The 15672-nt window shown below is 40.8% G+C and overlaps 1 protein-coding gene across 1 annotated transcript in view; it reads right to left on the bottom strand.

Moving 5' to 3' along the window:
• Positions 1-760: 760 nt before the first annotated feature.
• Positions 761-15672, bottom strand: part of shisa6 (shisa family member 6) — a 120082-nt gene continuing 105170 nt past the window's right edge. Inside the window, exon 9 of the mRNA XM_030140801.1 lies at positions 761-1489. Within this exon, the coding sequence (XP_029996661.1) occupies positions 891-1489 (599 nt within the window). The 3' untranslated portion in view covers positions 761-890. The remainder of the gene's footprint in view (positions 1490-15672) is intronic.

The following is a 15672-nucleotide window of genomic DNA, read 5'->3' as shown; positions in this document are numbered from 1 at the left end:
GTACCTATGTTCCCTGATACCTATGTTCCCTGGTACTTATGTTCCCCAGAACCAATGTTCCCTGGTGTCTATGTTCTTCAGTGCTTATGTTCCTTAGTACCTATGTTCCCCGGTGCCTATGTTCCCTGGTACTTATGTTCCCTGGTACCTATATTCCCCAGTGCCTATGTTCCCTGGTACTTATTTTCTCTAATACCTATGTTCCCTGGTGCCTATGTTCCCTGGTACCTATGTTCCCTGGTACTTATGTTCGCTAGAACCTATGTTCCCTGGTACTTATGTTCGCTAGAACCTATGTTCCCTGGTGTCTATATTCTCCAATGCCTATGTTCCCTGGTACCTATGTTCCCTGGTACCTATGATCCCCGGTGCCCATGTTCCCTGGTGCCTATGTTCTCTGGTACCTATGTTCCCTGTAGCCTATGTTACCCAGTTCCTATGTGCTGCCACAGGGGAACCCTAACCCCTGGTGAAATTAGTTAAACACCACTGTCTGCAATTATGGTTTGTAGGCCTTTGTTCCTACATATAGAAGTACCTTCCTATCATGTAAGTTGGGCTGGGGAATGTAGGTACCAGGGAACATGGGTACCGGGGAACATAGGTACCGGGGGACATAGGCACCACGGAACATAGGTACAGGGGAACATAGGCAAAAGGGAACATAGGCCCCAGCAAACACAGGTACCAGGGAACATAGCCCCCAGGGAACATAGGTACCAAGGAACATAGGCCCCAGGGAACATAGGTACCAGGGAACATAGGCCCCGGGGAAAATAGGTACCGGGGTACATAGGTACTGGGGAACCTAGGGTTGACTCTGAGGAGACATACTGTGTTTGGTGGTGTCGTTAGGTTCGTCTCTCAGGAATCCTTTGTGTCGCCGTGGCTCACACAGTTACCTCGTTCTTACTGGCAGTGCGATACGTGTGGTGATGACCGGGAATGTACTGTAGGTGGTCGACCGTGTGTGTTCGTCGCGAGGCAAACGCCTGCCGCTTGGACGCGGGCGCTTGGTGGTTGACCGTCAGCGTGTTGTAGTTGTTGGAGGCACTGGGTTGCGAGTGCATCTTGGTCATCTTGTGGCGGTCCATGACGGGCGTGGTGGGCATCAGCATGTCGGCGTGGGACATCGCTCGCGCCATTGCCTTCTCCCGGAACTTGTCGCGTCTCATCGCTGGGGACAGGAGCAAAGGATCCTGGGAGTGGAGGCGGTCCGCCGACAGCAGCTGCTCCTCCGACAGATGGCGGCTGCTCCCGTAGGCGGCCGCCGACATGACGCCGTACGACGACAGGCCGTAGTTTTCGCGACGCGGCGTCCGGGGCGGAGACAGGACGTGGTCTTGGGACATGGCACGCTGGACTCGGCCCCGGGGACGCTGCCGCTGCTGGGGCTCGGCGTTCAGCTTCACCATGTGGGTGGGGCCTCGGCCGCCGAAGTCCGGGTGGAGGTGCTTCCTGGGGTAGTAGTCATCCATGTCCTTGTCACCTGAAGGAACAGAGGTCAAAGGTCAAGAGGAAGAGAAGCCAACAAGAGGACTGAGCTGAGCTGTGAAATGTAGCTTCGACTGTTTTACTAACCTGGAGAAGTTTCGCTTTAATATTTTAACTTTATGCACTTTTAACATCTTTGACGCTGACTTTGTACTTTTTTTCGTTTCCTGGGTGATGCAGCTGACAGACTGAGCTCATCAAATACTGTTTATTGCATTTGCCATTCTATACGTACGCATTTTCATCCTTTCACGTGTTATTTAACGCCATTTGATGGCGTGTCAATGCAGTAGCCACTAATTGCACTAATTGCTGACCCTAACCACTAATTGCGCTAACCACTAGTCACTAACCCCAATCGCTAATTGTGCTACCCACTAATCACGCTAATCGCTAACCCTAACCGCTAATCACGCTACACGCTAATTGCGCTAATGGCGTGCAGACTGTCGGTGGATTTGTTGTATTTTTTAAAATCGATTTTGGGACATTTTAAATCGATTCTGAATCGTAGTAAATGAGAATTGCAATTTTTACATGACTCGATTTTTTGGCACACCCCTAATAAACAGAATGAAAGTCAGCACTAAAACCAAACTCAAAACTGATAAGAACATACGTATAAAACATCAGCATTATTTTAAAAGTTACTAAAAGTAGAACAACAATGTTCCTTAAAAGCATCTCAAAGTTGAACCCAATTCAATCAAATAGAAAAACATCACCATCCACATTTGTCCTTTTCCCACTGATTTAAACTGACTTTGAACGTATGAAAACAGACCAGTTTCTTCAGTTTAATGTCCTTCTGTCGGTTCTTCCAGGCAGTTTGAGCAGAACATTTAAAAGCTTTCTTTCCCAGTTCTGTTTGGACTTTTGGAACCCGTAAAGATAACAGAACCTGGGAACAGAGACTGGAATTATTCAAGTCATTCCAACAGACGGAGACCAGCAAATATGATGGAAGCAGACCTAGGATACATTTATAGATAAAAGAATACCAGTGTTTGAGTCTGCGTGTAAAAAGAAAAAAAAAAACAAAAAATTAATAAAAACTAGCAAACCTGCTCTAAAAGTGGATTAAAACTAACTGAATTAGAGGAAAAAAAGCCCAAACTAAATAAAACTAAACATAATGAAAAATCCAAAACTATTATAACTTTGGCATCATCCACAGAAAGAAAAGAAAAGAAAAGATGCATTAATTTGTATCCAGTTCCATCTGTCCATTTGCTGCTGCTTTTCTCAGACCAGTTTGCAGAACCTCAGACCCCTCCACCAGCTCCTCCGGGGGAACACAAATGAGCTACAACCCCCCACCCCCCCTCCCCAGAGTTGCCCCTTTGGTCTCCTGGTCAGACATGAAAAATCTCACCAGGGAGGTGTCCAGGAAGCCTCCTAACTAGCTCCCCCTCCACCACAACAGATCAATACAGCGCCACAGCGAATAATTTATAAATACAACAAACATTACAGTACCCGACACACATCCCTGGGGAACGCCAGAAGCCACTGGTTTCCAGCCTCAATTGGCATCATTTACGACTGACTACTGCTTCCTGTTATGTGGGGAAAAAAAAGTCCTGCATCCAGTTTGGAACTGACAGCGACAGTTTAGTTTCAGTTTTAATTAGTTTTTGTTACTTTTACTTTTCAGTATTTCTGATACGTCCAGTTGTGCGTTTCAAATATTTTGTTCTGTCTCAGCTATATTGGAAATGACGTTGCATCCTCAATATATAGAATAGAATAGAATAGAACTTTATTGTCCCTGTCACAGGAACAATGAAAATCAGTTCAGCAACTGTGTTTTATACATGTATGTGAGTAATTTTAATTGTGTTTTATTTATTTTATTAATTTTGTACAGTGACCTTGACGTAATAAGTTATTACATTACTGGCCAAAAGTTATTACGTTATCAGTTCAGGACTTTTATTACGTTATCGGCCAGTTATTATGTTATTGGCTGTTACATTTAAAAATGGCAAATTTATTATGTTATTGGCCGTTATTACATTATTGGCTTCTACAGGGCGTTTTCACACAGCGTAGTTGAGTCCGTATCCGAGTACATTTGACTCCAAAGTCCGCTTACTTTTATCCATGTGACTGCGAACGTTCCATGCTCCAGTACTGTACCCAAGTCCAGTTGAGAAGGTAGTCCTGGGTATGGGCTGCGTGGACTCCAGTATGGTATGTTGCCATGTGAAAGTGATCCGTGCCCGACAACGGAAGTAACCTAATCACCACTAGACCATAGATGGCGTTCCTGTTGTCTCCTGAAAAAGCCTCGGATCCGTGCGGCACAGGCTCACCTTATCGACCGAACCACTGGGTGAAATATGAGGGACAACAAAGGTCGCTGTTCTTCTCTTTGCCTCAGACAGGATAACAGATAGGTAAGGGTTTGTCTTCTTCTGACTCCCGCGTTTGTTGGATAGCAACAGAATTCCTTCCACAGCGCCACCTACTGTTTCGGCCCAGTAACACCCACTAGGACACAGGCCGTGGTACGTACTTGTGAACACAACATCTGCAGGAAAGGTGTGAACATATCCATGTACGGTACGGACTGGAGTACGTGGTGTGAAAATGCCCTTATGCCGCATTTCTACTACTTGGAACTGGCTCGACTCAGCTTGGCTCGACTCGGCTCAGCTCGACTCAACTCTGGTATCAGGTCCTATTCCTGGAGACTGTCTCCATTACAGGATACTACCGACTTTACAGTACCTGGACGTCATAGCGATGCAGCGTGTTACTTCCGTGCCGTCTGCTCAGAGAGTTGCTGATAAACTCACTCGTTGCCTGTTGTCTCGTCAAACTCATGCTGAATGTTTACGTCTGAACCTCCTCGACAAACCATGGTGTAGTTTTACAGGCTGTCATCATGTGGATTAACCTACCGCTGTATTTACTGTAAACTTCCACATCTGTTTTTTGTAAAACGGCGGGTCACAGAGACGACTATGACCAATCAGTGGTCTGCTGTTTACACGTCACGTTTTAGTATCTGTTCCCCAGTCCTGGAACCTCGGTGGAGGTGATACCAAAAAAGTAGTACTGGGTACCAGATTCCAGGTCCTTTTATTGTAATGGAAACGCAAAAAGGCCGAGTTGAGTCGAGCCGATAACACATAGTGGAAACGCAGCATTAGGCCAGCATCTGGCATATTTCATTTTTTTTTTTTTTTAAATGTTCATTAATATGCGTTGTAGTGGCAACAAAAAAGCCTAAACCTTCTTTGCCACTTCTTGCAGGATGTGAAGTTTTCTGACTCGCGTGTTCCGAGTATTATCCGAAACAAGGAACACAAAACAAACAGGCAGATGGATTATAAAGCCATCTTTCTATTTATTCCAAGAAAAAGGAAAAAATCAAAAAAGGTTACAAAAAACTAAGTTGACAGTTATAGTGTTCTTTGCCTCTATATCCAAATTAAGTTTCAATATTAACTGAACAGCTACTACTAAGATGACAACAACGGTCAGAAATACTGTTGTTCTCTGTCCTGCTTCACTGAAAGTCTCTGCCCTCAGAACATGTGCTTTGCAGATGTCCTCACATCAATTTACTACACTTAGCTGCACTTTACAGCAGAGGGTCAGCTTGCAGTAGCAGGACAGAACTAATAGAACACAGATTGGCAAATTATTTACAAATACTACATTAAATTAATATTAGAAAAAGATTACGTACAAAACTATCTTACGATCCTAATATAAAGACAAAATCAGTAGAATACTGTTTTAAATCAGGCACAATATGCAAAATTATACCTAAATTACTTTATGGCTCTAACATGCATTGTTCCTCCTTTATTTAAAATAAATTAATGAATAAGTTTATGTAATTTCAGAAATAACCTGCATAAAATAAATACTGTTTGATGAGGTCGGACTGTTGTTTTCTCTCTGTGTGAATGTGATGTGAATAGACTTCATCGGACACTCTTACTATTGTTTGCACAGTTTTTTATATAATTGTTGTTAGTTATGTATTTCACTGTTGAAAAGACCAACCAAAGACGGGAGTTTCAAACTAGCTAAATGCTATAAACTCTTAGTGCAGAACATCAGATATTCATAGTCCATTATATTTAGCTGCGCTGTCTGTGATTAAAAAATAAGGGTTTAAACTCTATATTTAAATCCAAAACTCTGTTATGTTCCACCACTGCTCCAAAGTTTCAGAGTCTCTGTTTAATGTACAACGGAGTAAAACGCTGACGTATCTAGTCCGACACCTTCTGCCTGTTGTTAAAGAGACAATAATGATCATCAGCACAGAAGCTACAGAGTCATTTTCTACTCATTAAACTGGTTTTTGTGCGTTTTGTTTATGGAAAAACAGATCAAAACTCATCTGGTCGGTTGTCCTTCAGCGTGGAAGGACTCATCAGCATTCGGCGGCCCTCATCAGTTCATGCACTGCTGCCGCCTGAATGGGCGCCCAGGCCTTTAACGCCTCTGCCGGAGCATTGGGTCCCCTCCACCATGTCAACAGATTCTCCTAATGGCCCAGTCATTACAGCTGCGTTAAATCAGACCTCTGCACACGATCATCCACCTGTTTTTCTGCAGAGTCGGTACACAGGAGGATGCTGCAGTGGAAGCTCTCTGATTAACTGTTGCAGCCGAGGGGTCGTTACCTCCACAGTAGGTAATTATTACCGAACACTCAGGTCAAATGGCTGTTTTAGGACCGTACCACGCTTCAGCAACTCGCAAAAGGGAATGTGGGAATTGTTTGTCTGTTTGTTCGTGTCTCTCAGGGATGGATGTCGTGTCTGGACATAGAAGGTCACCCTATTGTCCCTCCATCAGGGCTTTCATAATGGGAGGATGTGAGGGTGGGGTGTGTGTGTGGGGGGGACTCAGGTTTGTCTGGTGGTGGGTACTGATGTGCTGCAGCATCTCCTCCCTGAAGGCTTCGTTTAGATGTGACATTATGACACAAAATGTCAACCCGACGCGACCAGAGGCGACAACAATAAAGATGCTTGAATAAGTGTCGGCCCAGAGCCCCAGGAATAGGTCAAAGTTGTGAGATCTGGGGTGATACCACGTCAAAATCTAAAGTATTGGGAATAGTTTATGTGTCTGTGAAGCCAGGTGAGGCATTTACTGGAGATCCTAAAGTAAGATTTGGAAAAAAAAAGAAAAAAAAAACATTTTAATCCCTAATAACTGATTTCAGAACTTCAGCATCACATTTACAGGGACTTTTCAATCCCTTTTTTTATCATGTAGGTCCATTTCATACCTTTCTCATGGAGCAGCGTTTCTTAACAGGGCTGTTGGGACACCGCTGGGGGGCATTCAGAACAAAAAAGCTGAGAGGGGGGGTGCTGAGACTGAAATGAAGGGCGTTAAGGTGGCCATACACTGCGATTATTTCGATCGTTGCACGCAGCTTCATCTCAAACTGTGCGAATCATTTGTAAGGTCAGACTCACGATTCATGTTCTCACACTGTACAGACCGATGCTCGTACGCGACCTGACTGCTCACACTGTACGACCATACATCAGAGGACACACGACACGTTCGAGTGTTGCATCCGGAAATACAACATTAAAACACCAAGGAATCCGAAAGTGCATAGACGATTGTGTATTGGCGTGAGTCACGAAATGGTAGAGCTAAACAAAAACCAACGAGCTGCTTTGGTAATATGTGCCATTATCTGTGAGGAATCAAAAAAGAAGAAAAGACGGTGACGTGTTTGGTGCAAGAATTGGTTTGCCAGACGTGGACAGTATGGGCTGTCAGTCCTACAGCAGGAACTAGAGGTAAGATGCAACAGCTAAACTGCACTAGGCCAATAGCCAGCTACTGTAAGCTTAGAATTAGCTTACAGTAGCTGGCTAATATTGTATTTGCACATGCACAGTGTAAGAATTTGAGGCACATCAGTTTGTGGCACTGCTTTGACAGTACGATACACTCACGAGGAGTGAGCAGGATTTCAAACAGCTCTGTTTTCCTTGCGAACACACGACTGCTGGTCATGAGGTGGTCGTGAGGTGCTAGTCGCTTCTCTTTACCCCATGTACACTGCACGAAGCACGACACACGATTAGAGGCACATCGGGCCCGATCCCAGAAATAGTCGCACGAGTGAGAAATCGTCTCTAAACTCGCACAGTGTAAGGCCGCCTTTAGTCTGGACAAGTGTCAATATCAAGCAGCTCTTCCACAAAAAGGTCTGTTGCGGTACTTATTGAGCTGCCCCCACCCCCCCCCCGGCCCCCCCGGTCTTCGGTGGTAACGTCTGTGCTATGAATGTAAGCTCCCTCAAACCCACCCCCCCACTCCACAACTTGTTTCAGAGGGTGGATGGATGTAACAAGGAGGATACTGATGAGGTCAGGTCGGTGTTACCTATGGAGCGCTATAACGCACCCCCAATGAGCGGCAGGAGGCTCATGATGACGTAAAGGGGCGTTTGTTCAAAAAAGTTTGAGAACCACTGTCATAGGGGACAGAACCCAAAAAAACCCCAACCTGGTCTCAACCTCCACACTCAGATTCACAGTCCTCATCTCAATTCTTATTTAAAAACTTGGAGATCCATGTTGTAGGAGGTTTTAATTCCCCTAAATCCACATTGAGGACTGACCAAGGTCTTAGGGGAGTCTTGAGGAACTATTCTCTAAATTATAAGAACCATGACAGGAGCAGAACTTTGGAAATGAAGGTTGTTTTTAACTACTGGTTGTATTAGTTATTAAAAATGATCGAATGAAAAACCAGGGATCGATCGCCTTGAAGTTTACGGAGATGTGCCTCGATTCAACATCATTTATGAGAAACATCTCGTACCAGTCATAAAACCATAGCTCCTGATAAAATCTGGCTCACAGATGTCTAGATTTTGGAAGTTTTGCTTCTCTGACTGGAACTGGAACATGGTGGTCACTCAAGTAAGCATCTGCAAGAAAGGACGATTTTACTGGATACTTAATATTCGCATTGATGCTAAACCTCACTATTAATACGTTACCAGTTACAGATCAAGTTGAAAGTGGAAAGTTCTCTAATTTTCTGAGATTTCTTGTCCATGCTGTATCATAACTTGAGGCTCTTGAACTGGCACAAAAACATGCTTCTAAAACTAGAGTAGCTTCTATATTTCAAGGCAGAATAAATACGTAGAGGAAACAAATAATCAGGGTGCAATTTCTCAAAAAAACAGAGGCAGGATGGGTTTTTTTTGTTCAGCGTGGGGGGGCAGCAGTTGGCCCCTCTACAAATCTGGACCTCATGAATTTGTCACCTTTAACCCCCTTTACGGCACTCTGGTGCATGGGGATGTACGCAAATTCTGAGACTGTGACAGTTGGGTTCAGGTGAACGTTACTGTCAGTAATGGAGGATATAGATGGACGAAAACTGTCACAACCTGCTATTATTTACGTTGGTTGGTTGCCCCCACCCACCCACGCCCAAGGATGAAATTCATTGAGCAGATGTGGGGATGTAAAAACCATCATCTCCAACAAATCGCACCCTGCAAATAATGTTGAATATGTAAGAATAAATCTAGATCTATGTATGATCAGTGAATTAAATAAAAGAAACTACATGATTTACACTGAAAAATCAAGATGATAATATATAGCGATAAATCTCAAGAAAATTCGTTTGGAACTAGCCACAAAAATAGTTGTGGATGCTCTGAGGATGTCGACCTGCACCGTTTGTCCACAGGTAGGTCTGTCTCTGCAAGAACAGGCTTTTGATGCACATTCTCTGGTAAATCCCGGAGGGTTTATCGCTGTCCTCCTGTTAAATTGTGAAGTCCATGAGAGATCTCGGGTTTTGAGCCTTTAAGTCCACATTTCTGCAAACTTTGGGCTCAAGAATTACCCAGAGTTCTCAGTGTTGTGGCACCCAACACAAGAAAAACAGATAAAAACAAACTGGATGCGAAGCTGGAAAGTAACACGACGGTAACAAGGCGGTATTAACAAAATGCAACGACGCAACTGTATGTTCTATCACACAGTTAGTGTGAAGAGAAGCCCTGAAGGGATTATTTGATGAGTTCTTTTCTTCTTTCTAGAGTCGGAAAAACATTGCGGCGTCGCCAAGGTCGTGTCATGTAATTCCTGAGTGCAGTTTGGCGTCCTGTTCTTACTTCTATCATCTGGAGTCTGTGCAGCCTTTCACACTCAATCACCTCCACGCTGACGTCAGTTAAGTCTGGGAGGGTTTAGTGCTTCGGCCTTGGGTGGACACTGGGATCGGGCCAACAAAACAAAAGGTTAAAGACTCATTTAAGGTGCCAGGAATGTTCTTAAAGGGGAAGATGGTGGTTGAAGGAGGTTTTTTTTAAGAGGAGATAACACAGAATTAAAGAATTGGATTATTTTTAACCTTTACTTTAATGATATTCAGAAAACAGACATTTCTTAATGGCGTTAAGTTTTTATCGGTAACAGATCAGATTGTCCTTAATTCTTGGATCTGTAATAAAGCCATAAACTTGTAAACTGTCAGGTCTTTTTTAGATACTTTTGTCCTTATAGTATTTATGGAATGGGATCATATTTGCATATCATTGGACTAAATGCAACATTAGATGCGTCTGGACACGTTATACTACAATGTGCACCAACAGTACAGTGTTCTATGTATCCAGACAGTGTACTACGATAATAGATCTGTCAGATTAGATCCCAGGTGTATTAATGACAACGAGTTGTACATCCCAAAGATTCTTAATGGGTTTCGGATCTGGATCTCAAGACAATCTGAATCTAATGAATTCTGGCTTTATCCAAACTTTTTACTCTCTACAAACTCATTACTACTGTAGTATTACTACTCCTACTCATTAGTTAGAGTTAGTAGGAGTAATGACTGAAACATATTAGTCACTGCAGTAATTATCCAGTGGAAGGATCTGGACTATTTGCTGAGTTCAGATGTGGACTTTTTTTTGGCCATTATCTCTATATATGCAGATGATATCATATAAATGCACACATGAGTATAATTATACATAGGCCTTTTTAATTATACAAACATCTTTTTTCTTCTTTTTTTTTTGTCTTTTTTTTTTAACATAGATATTGTTTATTATATAGCTTTTATTGGGCTAAATCTGGGACCTCGGGTTCCAAATTTCATGCTATCTCATGTGTAAATGTGAGCTGGTATGACAATAAAGTTCCTTGAATCCTTGAATAGTAGTAATGACTGAAACATATTAGTCACTGCAGTAATTATCCAGTGAAGGATCTGGACTATTTCCTGAATTAAATCCAGATGTGGACTTTTTTTGGCCATGATCTCTATATTTGCAGATGATGACATATAAATGCACACACGAGTATAATTATACATAGGCCTTTTTTTTAAATTATACAAACATCTTTTTTTTTTTTCTTTTTTTTTTTTTTAACATTTATATTGTTTATTATATAGCTTATATTGGGCTAAATCTGGGACCTTGGGTACCAAATTTCGTACCCTCTCATGTGTAAATGTGAGCTGGTACGACAATAAAGTTCTTTACTTACTTTTGTCCTTATAGTGTTTATGGAATGGGATCATATTTGCATATCATTGGACTTAAATGCAACATTAGATGCATCTGGACACGCTATACTACAGTGTTCTATGAATCCAGACAGTGTACTACGTTAATAGATCTGTGATAATAGAGCTGTCAGATTAGATCCCAGGTGTATTAATGATGAGGAGTTGTACATCCCAAAGATCGTTAATGGGGTTCAGATCTGGACTCAATGTCACAATCTGATCTTTTTTATGTTTTTTTTTTTTTTGTCCAGTGTCTTCGTTTTAAGGCAAACATGTTTTTACTTAATGATTCTTTTGATGGAATAAATAATGTTGTCGTAAACAGTTGACATGTAATTTTACTGCCTGGTTTCTGTCAGAGTTGAACAAATTCATCGTAAGTCAGACTTTGTGAAAGAGTCTTTTACAAACTTTTCATCTCCACTAGACGTAAACTCCAGATCTGACATGGGAACATGAGGAGCATCATGGGAAAAAATCCTGCACATCCACCCTGACGACACCTGGACCAAGGTTATAATAGTTTTGGATTTTTCATTATAGTTTAGTTTTATTTAGTTTTAACTTGTTTTTTGTCTAATTCAGTTAGTTTTAATTAGTTGTTAGAGCAGGTTTGCTAGTTTTTATTAGTTGACGTTTTTTCTGAACGCTTAGTTTTAGTTTAGTTTAGTTTTAGTATTAGTTTCAGTTTTTTCATATATTTTATCTTCCTTGCCATCCTATTCAAAGAAATAAATGAGGTTACCCTGGACACTTTATTTGGGGGTGGGGTTAGGGCGGCTCTGACTGAGCACAGACACAAACACATGCACAGTACCATGGATACATTCCATATAGCAGGTTGGAGGGGGGGGGTAATGTAGGTGGGGGTGTGATTCATACACAACTTCACTTACGTGAAAACGAAACAAAGTATCCATACTTTCACCGTTGGCCTCCAGACTTCTATACTTTTCTTATACCGCTGATCTTAGATGAAATTTTCACATGTTCTATCCTATATCAACACTGACAAAGACGAAAATGAAGGGAATTTTATCCATAATTTTTATAAGTTTTAGTTAGTTTTGTAAGCACACAGTACAGTTTCAGTTAGTTAACGTTTTTCTTTTAATTATAGTTTTTATTTATTTCAGTTAACAAAAATGTTTTTTCAATTTTAGTTTTTGTCATTTTGTTTGTTTTTGTTAACGATAATAACCTTGGCCTGGACTTATTTCCATGTATCATCAGCTCATTATCCCGTCGTCATGTCATGGATATCCTGGTGTAAGTATCATCGTATAATTATCTTAAATCTCCTCCACACCTCCTCTCACTCCAGTGCTTCTTCTTCTGCTGATTTAGAGTGTAGTTGTTTTTTTGTTGTTTTTTTTTTAATGTTACAGCGCTTACACTTAAAGTGCTAATTTACGAGGGCCGACACGTACTGCTTGATCTCATCTCGGTGTCGTAAGATAAAACACGGCACTTAACAATTAACATAATTGTGCGAGGCTAAAAGGTCCCAAACGTGGAGCGTGGCTACAAACACAGGAAATTGCGAACGACGGCTAATTAAAGCCTGAGCTCCCACTCTGTGAGATTAGATCTAGAACAGCCACTGTGTTTACGTGTCCGTTATTGATCACAACAGGCAGAAGACTGTCATCAAATAATGGACGAACACCGGTAGAAGAGGAGGAGCATCAATTATGAAGCGATCTACAGACGGATTTCAAGCAGGAGAGGAAAAAAAGACACAGACATGAGGTGGATTTGTTCTGTTTTAGGGAGAAATGGGGACTTGTTTTGTTGTACACTGTAAAAAATGTAAGGCTGGATATCATTGGATTTGTATTTCTATTGTTTTTACTTTAGATTATTATTTCAGCTATATTGGGGTTTTTTTTCATAAGCCTTTTTTGCCTTCTATCCTCTCCAACACAATGGTGTTACTTACATGAAAATTGTTTTTTTTTCTTGCTGTCTATGATGTGCAAATTAATAAAATAAATAAAAGAAATAATTTTTTTTAAAGAATTACGTTGTTTTTACGGAAAAAAACTGGCAGCTGTGGCTATGAGGAAGGAAACCTGATATCATGAATTGCGTACAGATAACACGCCACTTTTATTAACGTGTTATCTGTACGCATTATAAGCTGTATATTTACACCACATAAAATAACATGCCATTAGCACAATTAACAGTTAGGGGTTAGGTTTAGGGTTAGTGGTTAGCAGTTAGCATTATTACCAGCTAGCGCGATTAGCAGTTTGGGTTAGGTTTAGGGTCAGTTGTAAGCAATTAGCGCGATTAGCAGCTAGCGTGATTAGCGTTTCGGGTTAGGTTTAGGGTTTGCGGTTAGCAATTAGCACAATTAGGGGTTAGGTTTAGTGTTAGGTTTAGGGTTAGCAGTTAGCAATTAGTGTGATTAGAGGCTAGCGTGCTTAGTAGTCAGGGGTTAGGGTTAGGCTTAGGGTTACCAGTTAGCAATTAGTGTGATTAGTGGCTAGCACGTTTAGTGGTTAGGGGTTAGGCTTAGGGTTAGCGATTAGCACGATTAGTGGCTAGCGCATTGGCACATCATCAAATGGGACTTAATAACATGCAAAAGGATGAAAATGCGTACGTATAGCACACCAAATGTAATAAACTGGCGTCACATACAATGCGACTTCATGAAATCAGTCTGAAGAAGAATGCAGAACTTTGACAATTTAGAAAAGGGATTATCAATTTGTTAAACATGTTTGTGTTATGTTATGTTTTTGTTTGTTCAAAAATAATAATGTTCCAGCACTGAGACCTGATGGATCAAATATGATACAAAATTGAAACTCATACATAGAAATTGATATTTGAAAAAACGTTTTTTTTGGTTGTTCAGAATGAACAATAAAGGTAAATGAGTTTTGAAGCCCTCTACATGATCAGTGTGATTGTTCTTATTTAAGGTCAGCGATTAGCGCAATTAGCAGCTGTTTTGAAGAACTGGAATTTTCTGTCAGTGATTTAATGGTTCAGACTTTACAGGGTTGGTGTTATTTACATGTTTAAAGTATTAAATTTACTTTTTTATTTTTTAAAAAAGTATGAGAATAGGCTGTTATTTCAACATTATGGTCTTGTAATAGAAACGGCACCACATTGTTTTTCAATTTACAGTTTTATTTTCTCACAACAATAGAAATACAGAATCTCTACAAACAAATCTGATTTTGTTCACATATTCTTCCTGTAAAAACTACAGCTATGTTTGATTTTGATCAAATAAACAACTTTGCTTCGTAGTTTCACTGGCTGCTTTTTTATGTTGCAATTTTACAACTTTTTGGTATTAATTTTATGGTAATTTTTTACAGTGTAGAAGATATTTTAATTGCTTTAATGGTGATTATTAGAGAAAAAAGTGACTTAAAGCTGATGTTGAAACTGCTTTAGTGGGTTTTCTCTGATGACGGTGTTTAAAACCAGTGGAATCGTCCCCGTGGCGTTCGATCGTTCCGTTAAAACTGCGCCTCATTCTTTCGGTTTCAGCCTCGTTTCCAGACCTCAGTGGTGTCGGGGGGTTTGTATTTTTATTTTCTTTAAAGTGAATTCTTCAGGCCTCCTTGTCTTGAACCCAAAGCCTTTGTAGTCCATTCATGTGTGTGTGTTTTTTTCCCTGTGCGTACAAGGCTGGAGCGAAGATAAGAGCGAAGCCTGGAGTCGATAAGGGAGCGAAAAGGCCGACGTAGAAAAGGATGTAGAACGACCTGGAAGGAGATCGCGCCGATGCGTGTTTTCCAACGTGAAAAAGGGGCCGATGTCACATTTAAACGGCTCTTTTTATTCGCCCACTGTGAACCATCCCTTAAGATTCAAGGACAGTGAATAGTGTTTTCACATGTGTTTAACAGCACGGAAAATGAAATGCACTGAGTTTGGTCCTGACAAAAAAAAAAAAAGAATAAAACACCTCACAGAACAAGAACCAGTGACAAGTTCTCTGTGTTTTTATTCCAGTTAAATGTGGTAAGTAGCAACAGAACAGGACGGCCTTTTCTACTGAGGTTTTAACTTTTTTAATGAAAAATGATGATTTGTTTTCAAAGAAATATACATCATTTTAATCCCTTTTTGTTTGTTTTTTAAGAGTTTTTGGCATTCCTTTTGGTGTAACCCTTTATCGGGCAAGTGACTATTTTCGGTCATTTCCTCAAAAATTAAATATGGGTCCAATCCCACTGTTTTTATAAAATTACAGTGATTCAGACAGATTTTACAGACATGTTGAAGCTGTAAATAGTGAATATGAGTGATTTCTGTCCGTTTATGACCTTAGAACAGCTGTTTTATTACATGTGTTTATTTACTAAAGATTTTATACGGCAAGAGGAGGGAGACTGTTGTCATGGCAACTTACGAGGAGGAAGATGACGATGTCCAATAACACAATGAAGTTGAAATGTTGAATTTCAGAGTATTTCAATGAATGTCCTTTAAAGGGTTAAATAACTGTTGATGTAAATTCAGTCGACACCAAAAGATTCAAATTTAATGAAGAATCATCATTTTTTAAGGAAATATACAGCATTTTAATCCCTTTTTGTGTCTTTTTTAAGAGTTTTTGGAGTTCCTTTTGGTTTAACCATT

The sequence above is a fragment of the Sphaeramia orbicularis genome, chromosome 8, assembly GCF_902148855.1.
Source record: "Sphaeramia orbicularis chromosome 8, fSphaOr1.1, whole genome shotgun sequence".
Lineage (NCBI taxonomy): Eukaryota > Metazoa > Chordata > Actinopteri > Kurtiformes > Apogonidae > Sphaeramia > Sphaeramia orbicularis.
The sequence above is the reverse complement of the archived record's forward strand: the minus strand, read 5'-3'. Positions and strand labels throughout refer to the sequence as shown.